This window comes from Patella vulgata, chromosome 5 (genome assembly GCF_932274485.2).
Source record: "Patella vulgata chromosome 5, xgPatVulg1.2, whole genome shotgun sequence".
Lineage (NCBI taxonomy): Eukaryota > Metazoa > Mollusca > Gastropoda > Patellidae > Patella > Patella vulgata.
The window spans coordinates 8,436,995-8,457,460 of NC_065883.2; the positions used below are offsets into that span (position 1 = coordinate 8,436,995).

Genomic DNA, 20,466 nt, shown 5'->3' on the forward strand with positions numbered 1-20,466 from the left:
CATTATATAAGCATTTCATAGAAGTAAAAACAATAAACATGAGTTATTTCCCTTGTTTTATTAGATATAAAGACATTATAAACATGCGTTATTGCATACCTTTCTAACTCTACCTTAATTTATGAATTTCATACTCACTGATTTAATGTAACAATCCCTACGCCAAATTACAATAGAAACTAGCACGTGCTCTTCTACATCTCTCCTATAGCGTTTAGTTATCAAATTAGCCTGGTCTTAATAACGGTGTCTGGATATATTGTTGTGGTCTGCAATGTAATTTACGAATACAATTGACTATAATCAAAATTATTGGAGTGTGTTTGTTTGGTGATTATATATAATTGTTTGGAAGTAAACTGTTCTGGAATTATCTATGTAACTGTGTGCTATAGTTAGTGATTACATTATTTGGAAATGAAATGGAGTTTAATGTCTCATTCCGCTCCATGGTTTAAACAATATTTTATTCAAAATAATTTCACATAATTATTCAATTATACAGTCTTAAGGATACGAAAACCAGCAGAGTGCTTATAAATATCGCTTCCGCTTCATTCAGACCGATGACGAGTTAAAGTTGGTGATAGCCATTTTAAGGATTATGAATCCCTTTAAGGATTTTGTACCCCTTTAAGGATTTTAAATCCATTTAGAAGTTGGATCTCGAAAAGGAATATCCGTTCATAAATATTTCAACATCGTTCAGAATTTACAAAGATAAGATGCATTGAAAATTAATTCGCAACATTCGGGATCCTCTACCAAAGATATACACCGGTCAAGGTCATTTGGGGTAAAATATTTTTGATAGGCCTCTATTTAACCCGCTTGCATCCAATCCAGGAGATTAATACCTTTGATGTTTTTCTTTTGGGGGGTTGGATGGCTGAATGGTTAGCGTGCGCGCGCTGTATCATAAAGTCTGTCATTGAGTCGACTGGCGTGGTTTTGAATCCCCGGTTGTACGTGACAAGGAGTAGGGTCGCCTGTCCAACCTCGTGGGTTTTCTCCTGGTCCTCCGGTTTCCTCCTACTGCTAAAGAACCCTATGCGCAAGCGAATTATTGAAATAAAAATTAAACCCTATGTTAGTCCCGAAATGACCTAGTTTGTGTCGAGTGGACGTTAAACCCCATCTCTCTCTCTCTCTCTCTCTCTCTCTCTCTCTCTCTCTTAATTACACGTCAAATATTAAATATTGAATTTGAATACATGGTAGCGCGGATTACGCTGTGCAAATTTAGATATTTTTGAACAAATTGCGGGTCTATTTCCGGTACCGGTAGTCGTGATTAATATAGCCAGGTTGGAACTGATTGAAAGGTCAATCAGCTATAGAGAAACGAAGCGAAGACCTCCACAGGGGCCTGAGTAGTAATAGGTCTGTTTTCTGGTATAATTTGTCCTTCTTGGCGGGAAATGTATTAAAGTGGCGAACGAGTTCTATTTAAAATTCCGTATAGACGGGAGGGGGTGGGGATCCAGGAAGCCTAATTAGCACACAGAAACGAGAATTTATCGACTTTCAGGGACAATAACAAATTTGGATATTTCTGGTGCAAGAGAGTGATATTCGTGATTTTAAAATATTTGAATTTGATGTTAAAGATTGTATTTCTAAATTTAATTACTAGAAAGTCCACCGGGTTTCTCGATTGTTCGTCTGGAGAGTTCCGAATTGACAGAAATGCACTCGAATGACGTGGAATTCGGTTCTGTCATACTTCTGACAGCCCCGACAACGCAGGTGGTGTGAGTAGAATCGTGACGTAATTAAATATCACGAATATGTTTCAGCTATCATGGTTGGCTGAAACGTATTCTTATTCAGTAGGCGCATGCGTTGTAGCCCGAAATCATCTTTTTCCCTCGATAGCCACTATTTTTTTGAGAATTCCATTCGAGAATTTGGATTTGGATTGAATTTTCTCTAAATCAAATAGATATGTTTTCTCGTTGTAGACTTTTCGTCCGCGATATTTGCAATTCCTACATTTTGTAGTAAATGTGGCTGTATGTGGTATTACCTTTTCTGGGGCCACAGGATTTAGGGAGCCTCGCGTACGATCCCGATGTCGATCTGGAATCTTCCTTGGTAATTCCAGAAGAGCTTATCCTTGTTACGGCCGTAGAAAGGAGAGTCTGGCTGGGGATAATGTCTAGTCGTTCGGATGGGACAAACACTAAGGTCCATAGTGGACGTCAGCATGCAACGCAGTAAACCTTTACCGTTGGAATTCGATGCAGATGAAGCGAAAGAGCCCCTTTCAGGGTAAACCTTCTCCCATAACACACTGCATGGCGAAATAAAATGGGGTTTAACATCCTGGTATTCTGCCCAGATTGGGCTAATAAAGACGGGCATGCGCCATACAGTGTGTTATAAGGGAAAGTTTGCCCGGACAGCGGCACTACGGCCTACTCTTATATCGAATTCCAACTGTCAAGGGATCTTTTACGTGCACGCCAATGTGTACACGGGACCTCGGTTTTTCGTCCCATCCAAACGACTACACAACTGTCCTTGTCCTGCACCACTGACAAGTGGAAACCAAACCGGGCAATTATATGGAGAATGCATGTCTTTATTAGCCCAGTTGGCGCTAAAAGTTCAGACGTTAAACCCCATTTAATTTTACCAATTATCCGTTCTTTATATACCCCATGAAGCCTGATTAAAACTTTATATACCCCAAGACGCCTGATTAAAACTCTATATACCCCAAGAAGTTTGATTAAAACTTTATATACCCTAAGAAGCTTGATTGAAACTTTATATACCCCAAGAAGCTTGATTGAAACTTTATATACCCCAAGAAGCTTGATCGAAACTTTATATACCCCAAGAAGCTTGATTGAAACTTTGTGTTATTTAGTTATTCACGAAACTGGTTTAAGAGGTATTACCTCCCACGAAGGGTGTTTTAAATAGGACTCTAAACGCACTTTCATTTCATCAGTTTTCCATCTAGATTGCGTTCTATATATACTCCATGAAGGGGTTGGATGGCCGAATGGTTAGCACGTGCGCGCTGTATCATAAAGCCTGTCATTGAGTCAACTGGCGTGGTTTCGAATCCCCGGTTGTACGTGACAAGGATTAGGGTCGCCTGTCCAACCTCGTGGGTTTGCTCCGAGTCCTCCGGTTTCCTCCCACTGCTAAATACCCCTACGCACAAGCGAATTATTGAAATAAAATTAAACCATAAGAAAATCCCGAAATGACCTAGTTTGTGTCGAGTGGACGTTAAAGCCAATCCCCCCCCCCCCTCCCTAGTTCGCGGGTGCACTAGTCCGCCGATATCTATTACTGCCATTTTACGAAGCTCGATTAAAATTCCGGACGTGTTATTAATTTATTTATAAAACTGGTTTCAACGTACTTGTTATAATTATATACCTTGAAAGGGTGGTTTAAATTATCCGAATCTGTTTAATAGTCCACGTGGCTGGTTTTCTAACTAAACGATTTTATGGCATGCAATTAGTAAACTCCACGTTAGATTTAGTCATCTGGTGATCCGACTACCTTTCATCTGACAGCCTGTAAATATACCACTGCATGTTATATAAATAATCACCGTATTTCAATTACTGAAAACTCGACTGTGGTCATTTCAAACATGCAAATATTCAAACAGATTTTAACGTGTGTTTATATTCACTAAGGAATCGAGATCTTGTATTATTATTTGGAGTCATAAAGTCTCAGAATAGATGAAAAAGAGTTAACTGATTATGTCATAAAATCGACAATGCGAATAGTGTGCCGTTAGTTTCAGATCTTTTTTTTTACAAAGGGCTGTATAATTTGTTACGTTTTGCTATATATATTGTTAATTCTGCTGGAACAATGCGAATAATGTGGCGTTACTTCTCAGATCTTTACAAAGGCTGTATAATTTATTACGTTTTACTATATATAGTGTTAGTTCTGCCGGAACAAACTAGTTTGAACAGTTCTCCGTCAGTTTTAAATTGTCTCTGGACAACAAGACTTTATAATTGTTTTGTCTGTGTATTGTTAATTGTGCTGGAACAGAATACATTTTCTTTGTAACCAAGCATACGTCAGTTCTGCTGGAACAAACTAGTTTGAACAGTTCTCCGTCAGTTTTAAATTGTCTCTGGACAACAAGACTTTATAATTGTTTTGTGTGTGTATAGTTAATTGTGCTGGAACAGAATACATTTTCTTTGTAACCAGGCATACGTCAGTTCTGCTGGAACAAACTAGTTTGAACAGTTTTCCGTCAGTTTTAAATCGCCCCTTGACAACAAGACTTTATAATTGTTTTGTCTGTATTGTTAATTGTGCTGGAACAGAATACATTTTCTTCGTAACCCAGCAGACGTGAACAAAACGTGGAATCTGTTGGTGGTATTGCGGCTTCAGTTATAACTTCCTTTTACAAAAACCTATGTTTTTATGATGGGATATTAACAGTGCTGGAACAGTTTCTTTGTAAGCCAAGTAGACTTTAATGTAAAGGAGAATCTGTTGCTTGCATTTAGGCTTCGGTTATAATATCCGTGTATAAGATCCCATATTTAATGGTAGTGTCTATTGTTAAAAGTATTGGACTAGAATGCAGTCTATTCGTAACCAAAGAGACTTGAACAAAATATAAAATGTGTTATTTGTATTTAGACTATTATTTTTTTTACAAGATTCTATATTTTGCTGGTAGTGCTATTGTTAATTATACCGGAACAGGATGCAATGTCTTCGAAGCCAGACATGAACAAAAACTAGTGTGTGTTACATGTATCTAGACTTCTGTTACAACATGTTTTTTTTTTGGTCATGCCAGTAAATCATGATGCTTATCTATGTGCAGTATATGTATATCACATATGTAATTTGGAGTTAGTTATCAACATGTAAATACGGAGGGTCGATTTAGCGTTTCCTTATCTGATTTCCGTAACGTTTACAAATTTCCTCTTAACGTCATCGGGCGACGAACATTTTTTTAGGAAACAGTATATTATTAACCCATGTGTGTATTATTAGTTATCTAATTGGTGGGCTTCACTGATTGCTATTCAGTTTGGAGCGTCGTTATCTGATTCCTCAACGTTATGATTCACATTTTAAGATCATTGCAGCGTCAACGACCAATCATTGTTATAAAACAGTTGCATTAATATGCCGTGTATGCTGTATATGTGTTAGTTAAGTAACTGCAGCGTCAACGAATGGTTATTGTTATAAAACAGTTGAATTCGTATGCCTTGTGTGCGGTGTATGTTTTTGTTAAAGGAATTTTAGTCTTTCAAACGATGTCGCGATCTTCTAGGACAAATATATAATATTTATTATATAAATACACCAAGTTTTAATTCTAGAAAATGTGTGACTCTTGGTAGCAGCAAAGGGTAATACATCTGATACCTGTATTACATATCGGAGGGCGAGGGAGAAATAATGTAAAAATTGAAATGGGTTTCCAGCCGTGTAACAGATTCAGTGAACCTAGAAATGAATTGACATTTGTGATAAATGCCCGTTGAACGCACCTGTTGGGAACTAAATTAAATGAAGCATATCTCTTCATTCTATACCTTTGATATTCAAGTATTCTTGGTGTTTCATTTTTTTACGTCTTTTTGAAATCCGTGAGATAGCGTGATGTGAATTGCGTAGAGATATGGTATTAATAACCAAGCTTACACTTTGCTGTGAAGTGATCTGAGATATGTGGCTATTTCACAGTTTAAAACACCAAACATCAGTTCAAGTATTCTTGTTTCTAGTTGAAGGTCCTGAAATCAGGAACAATTATAATAGTACTAGAAGATGTTATGGACATAGAACGTAGTCATGACCATCATTGGATTATAATAGCGTACATATGAATATAACGTGGTGTCCATGTAGGACATTAGATTGCATTTCTCTGATTTTCACAATAGTAAACTTCAGGTGTTCTTGGAGGATATTATTATTAGATAACTCTCGCTATTATAGAAGGACATTAGATAACTCTCGCTATTATAGAAGGATGTTAGATAACTCTTATCATTATAGAAGGACTTTATATAGATCTCTCGTTATTATAGAAGGACATTATATAACTCTCGTGATTATAGATAGACTTTATATATAGCTCTCGTTATTATGGAAAGACTTTAGATAGAACTCTCGTTATTATGGAAGGACTTTAGATAGAACTTTCGTTATTATGGAAGGACTTTATATATAGCTCTCGTTATTATAGAAAGACTTTAGATAGAACTCTCGTTATTATGGAAGGACTTTATATATAGCTCTCGTTATTATAGAAAGACTTTAGATAGAACTTTCGTTATTATGGAAGGACGTTAGATAGAGCTCTAGTTATTATAGAAAGACTTTAGCGAACTTCCGTTTATAAAGAAGTTTTCTGGAGTTCTGTACCTGACCATGTTCTGTGCTTGATCGCTTCATCTAACTTGAGCATAGAGTTGTTGGAGTGTAATATATATATAGATATGGCGAGCACCTGTTCTATATGCATACTATTATATATTTATATACACATTATTTCAGGTAAGTTCGATGATAAATGTAATGAGAATACAGATTGTTCTAGCGCCTTTACACATGGTGTATGTGTCGAAGGTCAAGGAACCTGTGGATGTGAAACTGGTTATTACAGATTTGATAATTTAACTGGCTGTTCACAACGTAAGTACTAAAGATAAATAACAGTGTTGTAATCTGTATCCTATCAACAAATTGAGAGTACGATTGTATATCATATTTATTTATTTATTTATTTATTTATAAGGTACATGTTGTTGAGATGTTAACGAAATTGAATACACCCGAAATATCGTGTACCGTTTCTAAGAAACGAAATTGTTATTATAATAATAATAATAATTTGTATAGCACCGACAATTCAACTCACCGAGCTGTCGGACGCTTTACATAAATATGACTAATATAAAATTACAACAAATTAATTCATAAAAAAATACATAAACAAAAAACAGAATATTATTTAGTAAAGTCTGACACAAACACCGGAAACCACATTAGCTTGTCTACGAAACGAAGTTGTTAGCGAGCCTGGATACTCTTGGAACATGGTCTACATTCTCTACGTAACGGGATTATTGACTCTTTTATGTACTCGAAAAGGAAACTGAATATTCATCACAGAAACCATTGATTTAGAAACACAGGGGAATATTTGAGTTCGATAACCACATTGCGCAAGCTGTACTTTAAAAATAAATCAATGAAAATGTATCATAAATATCTAATAACAATTTTTCTGATTTTCTTTGAACTTTTGAATGACATTCTTTTTTGTTTTTCTTATTTTCAGATATTTAATTAATTAATTATTTTCAAATCTATTTTAATTTATTTCTTGCATGTTTTGTTTCTGTTTCAGGCTTCAATCATTCATCATTCATAATACATTTCATAATTACAATAATTTACACATTTGTTTTATAATAATTATCTTTTGAATTCTTAATTACTTTTGGGGAGAATATATAACCGTGAGTATTATTCAACGGATGTTAATTTCCGGTTTTGAATTGTGAATCTTTCAGGTAAAATTGGTGATAACACGTGCAAGATAGACAGTGATTGTGAATCGGTTATCAATGATAGTCTCTGTGTTGATGGTATCTGTACTTGTCAACTGGGACTACATCCGTCAGATGATAAAACAAAGTGTAATAAACGTGAGTATTTTCATAAAAGATGTCAACTGGTTGTTAATGTGACGTAATAGCATTTATCTTTTCCGAAAGTTTTTTCTGAAAATATTTGGCCGTTTGGAAATGTTCGTCCAGGTGTGCATTGATACACCTGATAATGTCGACAATTTTATACCTTTTGAAAGTAAAACGCAGTAGGCTAATAACGTGCAAAATGCGGTTACTAGCTGGAAAACAATAAAAACGAAAGAAAAACGGGTTTGTTTGCTAGATACGCCCATATTTAAATGCGATATTATATTGCCCCCCCCCCCACATCCGGCACAAACCGGTTATGTCCGTTTTCATTAGTCCTTTTGATACTATTAAAGTCAGAGAACATTAAGTTGTCCTAAACGTTGGCTCAGTGACTAGCTCGCTAACCTGTGTTTGATTCCTTTTCATCAGCATTTTCCAGCGCGGTTCCTGCTTGTCAGTGGTACAGAACGGACGGTCTTTCAATGGAAAATGTATAGTTGTTCGGAAGGGATAAAATACCGAGGTTCTTTATACACATGTGCATTTACGTAAAATAACTCCTGGCTGTTGGAATTCGATAGTACCGCTGCCTAGGCAAAATATCCCTCATAACACACTGTATGGCGGATACCCGTCGTCATTAACTCAGTCGGGCGGAATAGAGCAGAAGGGCCTTAAATCCTATTTGGTTTCATGTCATTGTTTTGTCCATTAAGATAGCATATATTTCTGATTGACAGGTAAAATTGGTGACAACACCTGTAAAGTGAACGTAGATTGTTCAGAAGCTGTTGCCAATAGTAACTGTACTAATGGTGTCTGTTATTGTGATTCTGGTTTTTATCCATCACAGAATATGTCGCATTGTTTTCAATGTAAGTACTTATAAAACACAATAAATTCAAATTTATATTTTACATTTTCAGACCGTTTTCTCTGAGAAGAGAGGAAAGTTATCCTGTATAGGATTCAAAACTCAAAACAAATTTGTAGTCTTAAAATATTAAGATTTGTAACGTTCCATACTAGAGTTCAAATGGTTATTCAAGTCGTAATTGAAAATCGTTATTCAAGTCGTAATTGAAAATCGTTATTCAAAATATTAAGATCATTAATCAAATTATTATTTCAATCATTATTAAAATCGTTTTTCAGATTTTTATTCCATTTGATATTTCAATCGTTATGAGAATCCTTTTTTAAATCGCTATTCATCTTGTTATTTAGATCTTTATTAAAATCGTTCTTAAAATCGTAACTAAAAATCGTCATTAAAATTCCTATTAAAATCATTCTTCAAATTGTTAATAAAATTGTCTTTCAAATCGTTATTCAAATGATCATTCTCAAAATATTTAGATTGATAACGTTCCATACTAGAATTTTGAACTTGTTATTATTTCAATCGTTATTCAAATCGTTATCCAAATCTTTATTCGAATTATCATTCAAATCATTATTCAAATTTTTATTTAAATCTGTATTCAAATTGTCATTTAAATCTGTATTCAAATTGTTATTTAAATCTGTATTCAAATTGTTATTTAAATCTGTATTCAAATTTTTATTCGAAACTTTATTCAAATTGTTATCCGTTTATTTAGATTGTTATTCAAATCAATATTTAATAGATCAATTTATCTGCAGCCTATATTTCTAGAACAACAGTTACTAGTTTTATTTTAATTGGACAATTCACATAGAACCAAACCTTTCATTGGCCAATAGCTAAGATTGTAACTGTCAGTCAAAAAAATCTTGAAAACGACGAGAGTCATTTAAGAATCTAAGCTCCGATAAACAATACAGGAATTCTTTTTATTGTAATTAAATGTGTTCAATCATTAATGGCCATTTAAACAGTATAACAAAGACTGAACCCTCGGGAATATTCGTCAATAAGCCCCCAGTATTTTTGTTTTAAATTACAAATACGAATTCACATTAGTTTTTTAAAAATGATATATTCCACAACTGTTCAATCCACAAGGGAATGCTCTAGGCGCCAGGACATGTTTTTCCTTTCGATTGTTAATGACAGTGATTAAAGAACCAGAGAAAGAGAGATATATATATAAATGGGGTTTAACGTCCACTCGACACAAACTAGGTCATTTCGGGAATAACACGTGGTTCAATTTTATTTCAATTTTGGACAAGCGATCCAACTCCTTGTCACGTACAACCGGGGATTTGAAACGACGCCAGTTGACTTAATGACAGAACTTATGATACAGCACGCACGTGATAACCATTCGGCCATACAACCCCCTGACTAAATAACCAAGTTTTCACTTTGGATTTGAACACTGACACTTAATCATATTATCGGATATTTTCTGAAAATGTATTCCACATAATTGATGCATTGTATTTTGATATTGATGCCATCCAGATTTTCCGGCGTGGTTTCCCGTTATTAGTGATGCAGGACGGGGGGGGGGGGGGGGGGTTAAAAAGGACAGCTGTCTAGTCGTTCGGATGGAACGAGTAACCGAGGTCCCGTGTACAAATTGGCGTGCACGTAAAAGATTCCTTGACAGTTGGAATTCGATATAAGAGTAGGCCGTAGTGCCGTTGACCGGACAACATTTCCCTCATAGCACACTGTATGGCGTATGCCCGTCTTCTTTAGCCCGGTTCGGAGTAGAACGTTAAACCCCATTTCATTTAATATTGATGTACAATTTAATTTGGTAAAACATTCTGTTTCAGATAAATTAGCTGAAGGAACATGCTACTTAGATACAGACTGTTCAGATGCTATACCAGACAGTTTCTGTTATAATGATACGTGCGGCTGTCTATCCGGTTATATAGGTCTTCATGGTACCACTTGTCGTTTACGTTCAGTCGGCGATGCTTGTACCATTAAGACGGACTGTAGCGACGCTGTAGCTAACAGTACTTGCACTCCTTACGGTTGTGATTGTGAAGCCGGATTCTATTTTACCGATGCAGAAGAAGCCTGTGTTCTCAGAAAGATAGACGATTTCTGCATTTATGAAATAGATTGTGTTATGGCGGTTGATAACAGCACATGCTCGTCTGGTAAATGTATTTGCGTGTCAGGGTTCCGAAGCGCAGACGGTGGTCACAGTTGCGTACAACGGACTATAAACGATGCTTGCAGCGAACACGCGGACTGTTCTGACTCCATTGCGAATTCCGTTTGTACTGGAAATCTTTGTGTTTGTAAATCTGGGTTTATAGAAAATGCACATGGTACATCTTGTATCAAGCGTCGGTTGGGTCACAAGTGCGAAGTCCATGCCGATTGTTACGACGCCATTGACGAGAGTTACTGCTTTAATTCTGCTTGTCGATGCAATTCGGGTTTGTACAACAGCCCGAATAATGCCTCCTGTATCCGACGCGTTATCGGCGACAACAACTGCGAAAAAGACCGAGATTGTAGTGACGCAGTGTTTGATAGCCACTGTTTGAATGGCGTCTGCTTGTGTTTACCGGGCTTCCGAGTAATAAACAATAACACCGAATGCATCAAGAGACAGATCGGTGACCCGTGTTCATCGACAACCGATTGTTCAAGCGCGATCTCAAAGAGCACTTGTTCTAGTGGAACATGTTCCTGCATCACTGGACACTTCATACGCGACAGTTCGAAGATATACAATTGTACGAGACGGATGTTGGACGATGTTTGCGCAAACAATCTGGATTGTGTATCATCAATCGAACTTAGTTTTTGTGACAAGAATAAATGTAATTGTGAAAGGGGTTTCTATCACTCTGCAGACAAACTGGAATGCATGAAACGCAGGATTTCGGACTTGTGTCTTACTGATGCTGACTGTTCCGCGGCCGTGGAAAACAGCCAGTGTTCAAACGGGCGATGCTATTGTAATCGTGGGTATCTAACGTCCTCGGATTTCCGAACATGTTCGCGAGTACGAGTCAATGACTATTGTTCGGTTACCACAGACTGTACTGCATCCATTATCAACAGTGTTTGCACCAATGACACATGCCTTTGTCAGAAGGGATACAAAGCAACATCTGACGGCAGTGTGTGTATCAAACGTAAAATCGGGGACCGGACGTGTTTGGACGATCTTGATTGCAGTGCTGCAGTGGCAAACAGTTCATGTTCCTCGGGCGTCTGTAAATGTGTGATAGGGTTTCTGGCAAGTACCTCCCTGGATTCCTGTTCACGACGGAACATAACGGACAAATGTTTTGACGATTTGGACTGTGCGGCAGCTATTCCGGACAGCGTTTGTGACCGTGATAGATGCGCGTGTATCACTGGTTTCAAGAATACTAGAGACAACACCAAGTGCTCTCCCCGAATGATCGGTGATTCCTGCCTTTTTCACGCCCACTGTCAAGCAGTGATAGATGATAGTATTTGTAAGAACGCCGTCACCTGTCAGTGTAAATCTGGTTTTGTAGCTTCTAGAGACAACTCCAAGTGTCTACCCAGAGTTATTGGAGACGAGTGTGACAGGACGAGTGATTGTTGGGATTCTGTAACGAACAGTACATGCACGAACAACACCTGTTACTGTCTTCCGGGATTTCAAGTTAATGCCGACAAAACCACGTGTACTAAACGTAAGTTAAAAAAGAGGCCCTCAAAATATTTTTCTCATTGCCGTGTAATTAGGAAACAAATTGCTCGTAGGATTTAGGTTGTATTTTGTAACATTAAAGTCATGTAACATGTGGTGGAATGAACATTTCCCTCATGGCGCCCGTCTTCATGGCCCTTTTGGTTAAATAAAAGTAGGACGTTCAATCCCATTTCAATTTCATTCCCGTGCATTAAGGCTGAAGACAAATTTAAGAATATTGGGTTCCTCGGTATTCCAACTGGAACTGGCCTCTAGAATACCACCTACCCCCACCCCGTTACGAATCTAGGCGTGGGACCAGTGGATACTTTGGGATTTTGCGTTGGCGACCATCACGTGTCATTGGTGGTGTTATACTTTTGCATGGATGGCAAACATTGTTAGCGCTTCCAATGGATGAAGAAAAAGACCAACACTCTCAGGTGGGTGAACGAACGTGCTTTATGGGCGCCCCATAAAGCCGAGTGACATTGGTAGTTGTGCTGTCCCCCCACCCCCTTGTTCCCTCGCCCCCCCCCCACGCTAGCTCCGGGCCTATTAACGTAACCCACTCTTTTACAATTGACTATTTTCCAGGTATAATTGGTAGTTCCTGTGGTATGGACAACGACTGCGCGGCCGCCATTATCAACAGTAGATGTGGTAACGGCGCTTGTATTTGTGGCTCAGGTTTTGCTGCCAGGGAAAACAATACGGCTTGTATACAGCGTACCATTGGTGACCCGTGTGACGTCATACCAGATTGTGCCAATGCTATAATCAACAGCTTATGTTCCAATAGCACGTGCAGTTGCCCTCTTGGGTTCCATTTTAATCCCCAAGACCCGGTACGCTCCTGTAACCTTCGTCGTATCTTTGATCGGACTTGTATTACCAATGAGGATTGCAGCGCATCTGTTAACGCCAGTACATGTGTCAGCGGACAGTGTTTATGTGATCCCGGTTACCATCCAAACGGAGACCGAGATACTTGCACCATGAGGCGGGTCGGAGACGCAACATGCCTAAGAGATAGCGACTGCAGTCACGCTATAGACAACAGCCACTGCGACAACGGTACATGTTTATGTTTGCCTGGTTACCATCCCTATAACAACAATACTATTTGTTTGAAGAGGAAGATTCACGATAGAACTTGTGAGTTTGACCACCATTGTACCGCTGCTGTGGATAAAAGTTATTGTGGAACAGATGAAGAGAGTAAGCTATGTTTATGTGTGTCCGGGTTCATGGCCGTAAACAGAAACACTACCTGTCAAAAACGTAATAATCTTCTTTTGTTTTAAGAGGGAGAGAGAGAGAGAGAGAGAGAGAGAGAGAGAGAGAGAGATGGGGTTTAACGTCCACTCGACACAAGCTAGGTCATTTATTACATGGTTCAATTTTATTTCAATAATTTGCTTGCGCGTAGGGGTCTTTAGCAGTGGGAGGAAACCGGAGAACCCGGAGAAAACGCGCGGGGTTGGACAGGTGACCCTACTCCTTGTCACGTACAACCGGGGCATCGAAACAACGCCAGTTGCGTCAATGACAGACCTTATGATCCTACGCGCACACGCGCTAACCATTCGACCAGCCAACCCCCCATTTAAATAAAGAGCTGACCCTTCTTGCCTTAATAGTTCAAAACTTCATACTGAAAATTGAATATATGAAAAATTCCATTCAAATTATTATATTCTGGGTGAATTTATGACTGTTTGAAGGTAAAGTGTAGATCGTTCATTATCGTAGCAACGGTACATGACGATCGAGACTTACCTCTTACATAATGAATCTTCCAATATCACCCTTGTCATTCAGTGGGTTATTAATCTAAGTTATTGTAGCAAAGCTACATGACAATCGAGACTTGGGCAGATTTAGCTCTAACATAATGCATCTTCGACTATCACCCGTGTCATTCAGTGGGGTATTAATCTATGTTATCGTAGCAAAAACACATGACAATCGAGACTTAAGCAAATTTAGCTCTTACATAATGCATCTTCGACTATCACCCGTGTCATTCAGTGGGGTATTGATCTATGTTATTGTGTATTTGGCTCAGGTAAATTAGGGCGATGTAGATAGTGTAGAACGTTCATTATCGTAGCAATTAGGTACATGACAACCGAGACTTACATAATGCATCTTCGACTACCACCCTTGTCATTCAGTGTGGTATTAACTACAGTTATTGTGTATTTGATTTAGGTAAATTAGGTGATGTTTGCAGTAAACACCTGGATTGTGAAGATGGTATTAATCATTGTTATTGTGTATTTGATTTAGGTAAATTAGTCGATGTTGCAGTAAACACCTCGATTGTGAAGATGGTATTAATCATTGTTATTGTGTATTTGACTTAGGTAAATTAGGCGATGTTTGCAGTAAACACCTGGATTGTGAAGATGCTGTCATTAATAGTGTTTGTCATAACAACATGTGCAGATGCAACTCGGGATTTGATGCCTTCCATGACAATACAGAATGTGTCAAACGTAAGTATATCAGGTTCAGAACTGGGTTTTATGTTATTTGTCCGCCATTTTGAAATTGAAACCTAAAATATAAACCGTTTCTAAAATTAAAAATAAATCAATTTGAGTATCAAACAGGGAATTACACCCGAAACCAAATTCAACTTATTAATTTGAACACTAAAGCAAGATATCTAACATATTAAACCCAACCATGTTATTATCCGCCATCTTGAATTGATAATCGATTTTCTCCAAGACACACATCCCCCTTCCAGTAAACTTTCGGTGCATTGGACAGGGTTGAATCCATCTTTCTTCAGATTTATTCCAGGTAATACCGGGCTTCCGTAGTTTATCTAGTCTAAAGACTCACATCTCACGTTTGTACCATGTCTTACAATTACTATGTTTCTAGAAAATTAACTCACACCTGCCTCCCTCCAGAGCGATTTTAATTTTATAATATTTCTGCAGAAGCCATTAAGACTTTACAATAATTGATATGCCAAATGGTCTGTCTATGTGGTTCTAGCTTCAGTTACGTAATAATCATTGAAATTTTTAACCAATGACAACAGACGTCTGCTCAAACATAAAACTGAGGATCCGCAGCCACTGTGCATTCATAACGAAACTGATATACGTCTGGGATGAGTCATTTGTCTAAAATTCGGTTAATTTGGTAAAAAACGAACAAATATATCATGTTGAATAATATATCAGCCTTTTTCTCAACTAACAAAAAAAAAACTACGCAAGAAATTCAACTAACTTAATTTACAAACCGCCTTGTTTTTTAAATGTAAAAAAAAGATGGCTGGCTGACTAGATTTATGGCCCCGTTTTCTTTACAGATTTAAAAATATTTGTAATATATAACATTTGGCAGATATTATCTTAATTAAAACAAGACCTCGTGTATAAATAACGTATTAGTTGTTAAAGGTGTAAAACGTAATGCTTACATTACTATGCCGTTCAGACGGCTATATGAAGGCTTCTGTATGAGACCTGTGAGGCAGGAGCGTATCGCGTGCGTAAGACCAGTACGACTATTCTGACAGCTACGGTAATTGATTATAGTTGATTACACACGCGTATATCATACACGAAAGCGCGTAATCAAATGCGCATGCCTCAAAATCAACTGAAATCGACACCAATCTGTTTTACAGACCTAATGCGACATCCGTCTTTTATCTCTGTCCAAGATGACTGACCTTGAAAAGGTCAGACCGGTGTAGTTCTAAGGGTGACGTCACATCACAATGTTTACCAACAAAGCAAGATGGCATCGATAACGCCAAAAAAGATTACTTCTGTGGCTTGTTTTTGTTGTTTTAAAACAAACACGAGCAGGTCAATCAGATTAGACGGTAAAAAATGTACTTCTGAAAGAATTCAGAGTAAACAAACAGAAAAAAAAGTCAAATTGAGGTCACACGTGCGTTGTTTACATCGAACGTAGTAATATGAACTGGTACGGGCAAAATTATATCGTTTTACCCATTTTACGCCTCCGCGTACTATTTTCTGTACCTATTTACGCTAAATATGGAATATTTTTTATCAAGATATACTTCAAACACCTTTATTTATTTTTCTAATACTAAAAAAAAATGTTTCAGAATTTAATTTGTCGAAAGAAAAAAGTTAATATTTTGTAGTCATTAAGTCGCATCGATGTCATCCTTATCAGTGATTGTAGCGGCCAAGCGAATATTCACTGCGGATCAGTGTGAATCGACACTTGTAAGCCGACGTGTTCAGGCGGCCAAGATAAGTCAGCTTAAGGAAGAAAATTACCCGTAGTTTGGTGGCAAGCTGGGCCTTGTTTACTGGTTTATTTATATCACCTTTCAGTTAGCAAGCTTAGCGATCGACGAATCATTTAAACCAGTATCACTTTAAGCGATGGATACATCAGAGTCTCGTGGCCCTAAGTATAGGCATGCAGTATAATTAAATAGCCGAATTAAATTTCTATTAACGCCTCTATTGCCATAAAGCACATATAATATATCGCACGACAAGTGTGCTGCTGTACACGAATCTATATTTTTACTGTGATAATAACCTACAGAAATATTGCTAACAGGATGCTCTGGTTGATCGAGACTTTCGTCAGTCAATCAATATACTACTAGCTTCCTAGTCCACGCAATAAAACACTATTTTCAAGAAATGTCTTAACTATTTCGTTTTCTTACGAAATACAATAACGCAATTGGGAGAAACCCCTTATAATAGGTAAATGACTTCATTATACAGTGTTTTTAAGAGAAAGGACATTCCATTAATACATGATGTCATCATAAATTAATTTATTGCAACATGTTAAATGAACATCGTTGACATTTTTTTTTCAAGTTATCTTAAACAGAGTTGCGCAATATAGGGTTTTTACATTCAATAATCTGCGCAATATAGGGATTTCACATTCAATAATCTAGGCAATATAGGGATTCCACATTCCAATAATTTAGGCAATATAGGGATTTCACATTCAATAATCTAGGAAATATAGGGGTTCAGATTCAATAATTTAGGCAATATAGGGATTTCACATTCAATAATCTAGGCAATACAGGGTTTACACATTCAATAATCTAGGCAATACAGGGGGTTCACATTCAATAATCTAGGCGATACAGGGGTTTCTCATTCAATAATCTAGGCAATACAGGGGTTCAAATTCAATAATTTAGGCAATATAGGGATTTCACATTCAATAATCTAGGCAATACAGGGTTTACACATTCAATAATCTAGGCAATACAGGGGGTTCACATTCAATAATCTAGGCGATACAGGGGTTTCTCATTCAATAATCTAGGCAATACAGGGGTTCAAATTCAATAATTTAGGCAATACAGGGATTTCACATTCAATAATCTAGGCAATACAGGGGTTCAAATTCAATAATTTAGGCAATATAGGGGGTTCAAATTCAATAATTTAGGCAATACAGGGTTTTCACATTCAATAATCTAGGCAATACAGGGGCTTCTCATTCAATAATCTTGGCGATATAGGGTTTTCACATCCAATAATCTAGGCAATACAGGGTTTTCACAGTCAATAATCTAGTTTGGGTATTTGTAGCGTCGTTGTAAAGGTGAAATCAAACATGTTGTGTCAAAAGATTTTATTCGGCAAAATGCAAGTTATGTCCCTTTGCACTACCAGCCATTGTCAGATCGTTTACATATATCTCGATTATCAAAGCTCATTCGAGTATTAAAAACCCACCATAAGAACGTGCTAGTAAAATACAGTAGAATTAAAAGATGTTGCTGTTAAATCAATATCAGCCAGTGAAAGATTTTAATGACCGTAAGATGGCCGACCACAAACTGGGTTAGAATTGATCGACTTAATTACTTGTGGGACAAGGTTTTGTTATAAAAGTACTTGTGAGGATTAGTGGTCTTAACGTGTATTCTTATCTGTAATAACTTATTAGCATAACGGATATGATTTCATTACAATAAGCGCCTTATCTTGAACTGATTCTAGCCGCCATCTTGTGCAAGCCGACGATTCCCTTATAATAAAATCGTTATTTTGTTTAATACATTCTTCAATCCTTGTTATATTTCAATGTTCATGCTTGAAATATATAAATCATTCATATTCATTTTCATCAATCGCCTCATCCGACATCTTCTTTTGTCATTATCCCGGAGAACCAGACAACAGATGCTGATGGAACACGTCATCGAATGGGTTAGGGATGGACCCAATAACTGTCAAACGATAAGAATATCAAATAACCTTTGACCTTGGTAGATCCATGATTTAAATATGTATTACATAAGAATTTGATAAAAATCTGAATTTTCGTGATATAATAGTTCACAAATAGATCCTGCAAAAATGAATATATTGAAATTTTCTCTATATCCATTGAAATCGCGGCCATCCGATGATCTAGCGAGTGAATTATAGGCTTGTCATGTACATAAATGTCTAATTAATAATTTATGTAAAATGTGACACCAAAGTAAAGATTTAGCTCTTACATAATGCATCTTTAATTTTAAGTTCATTTGATCCCTGACCCATTCGATTATCCAGCTAATTATTCTACAGATGAAGAACTAAATTACCGAAGATTCCCGGATGACACAGAATTAGAGCTGGCTGTTTTTTTAGCACTACTAACCTGCATGCCTTTATTCTAACTGAACGTTGATTTCAGGTCCACAGTTTCTAGGTGAGAGATGTTACTTCACACAACAATGTCAACACATCAACGCTGACACCTTCTGCGGTCCCGACTACACGTGTGATTGTCCCAAAGAAAGATTTGAGTCACGTGACAAAACCACGTGTCATAAGTGTAAGTAAAACAATTTTTTATTGGACAATAATCGTCTCGCAGTAGACGTTGGGTTCAAAATTGGACCTACTATACGTAAATGTGTGCTTAGGAACTGGACATACTAGACTATGGCTCGTTCTGAGGTCCGCGGAAATTGCCGTGGGATAGAATTACAGCATTGGCCTAGAATAGCTTACGGAATTTACATGCCCGGTTCCAAGCTGTAATGCCTGCAGGTCTGAAATGGTAAATGTGTCTAAAAGAGGTGATTGACGTTGATCACGTGTCTAAATCGGTGGAGTACACAAAAGGCGTTTACTACTGTGTCCTAGTATTGCAATGAAATAAAATGAAGTTTAACGTCCTACTGTCCTACTTCGACTGGGCTAATGATATACAATAATATATGAGGGGAATTATATCGAATTCTAAATGCCAAGGGTTGTTTACGGTTTTGTTATATACTCGAATGGAGTTTAATGTCTATCATCTACCCTTATATTGGGCCATGCTTTGGCTGTTGCTATCACCTACCCTTATATTGGTTCATGCTTTGGCTATTGGTATCATCAACCCTTATATTGGATCATGCTTTAGCTATTGTTATCATCAACCCTTAAATTGGGTCATGCTTTGGCTATTGCTATCATCAACCCTTATATTGTGTCATGCTTTGGCTATTGCTATCATCTACCCTTATATTGGGTCAAGCTTTGCCTATTGCTACCATCTACCCTTATATTGGTTCATGCTTTGGCTATTGCTATCACCTACCTTTATACTGGGTCATGCTCTGGCTATTGCTATCATCTACCCTTATATTGGGTCAAGCTTTGCCTATTGCTACCATCTACCCTTATATTGGTTCATGCTTTAGCTATTGCTATCACCTACCTTTATACTGGGTCATGCTTTGGCTATTGCTATCATCTACCTTTATATTGGGGGTCATGCTTTGGCTATTGCTATCATCTACCCTTATATTCGGCCATGCTGTGACTATTGCTATCATCTACCCTTATATTGGGTCATGTAATTGCTATTATCTTCTCATATTTACCAACGATTGTCCATCTTATATTTGCAGTACCAGATAAACTGGATGAGTTATGTCATGATCCTAAACATTGTATAAAAATAGCCAACAGTACATGTGATGATGATTCCTGTGTTTGTCCACCAGGATTCTATAACGATAAACAAGATACCATTTGTCAACAGTGTAAGTTAAGTTTTATTAAACTATTAAGCATTAGCAACAAATTCCCAATATTAATTTGATGACATGCTATGTGGTAGCTTTTTTATTTCATATCAGATCATAACTGTCTTTGGACTTTTTTACCACTTATTCGGCCCTAACGCTGCACATCTTGGTGTCCTTTTTG

At 37.3% G+C, this 20,466-nt stretch overlaps 1 protein-coding gene across 1 annotated transcript in view; it reads left to right on the forward strand.

Moving 5' to 3' along the window:
• The window catches only part of LOC126821621 (multiple epidermal growth factor-like domains protein 6), a 90,054-nt gene that overhangs the window by 57,216 nt on the left and 12,372 nt on the right, over nt 1-20,466 (forward strand). Inside the window, exons 7-14 of the mRNA XM_056100899.1 lie at nt 6,538-6,675; nt 7,560-7,694; nt 8,429-8,563; nt 10,404-12,266; nt 12,863-13,549; nt 14,638-14,769; nt 18,956-19,096; nt 20,166-20,300. Of these exons, the coding sequence (XP_055956874.1) occupies nt 6,538-6,675; nt 7,560-7,694; nt 8,429-8,563; nt 10,404-12,266; nt 12,863-13,549; nt 14,638-14,769; nt 18,956-19,096; nt 20,166-20,300 (3,366 nt within the window). The remainder of the gene's footprint in view (nt 1-6,537; nt 6,676-7,559; nt 7,695-8,428; nt 8,564-10,403; nt 12,267-12,862; nt 13,550-14,637; nt 14,770-18,955; nt 19,097-20,165; nt 20,301-20,466) is intronic.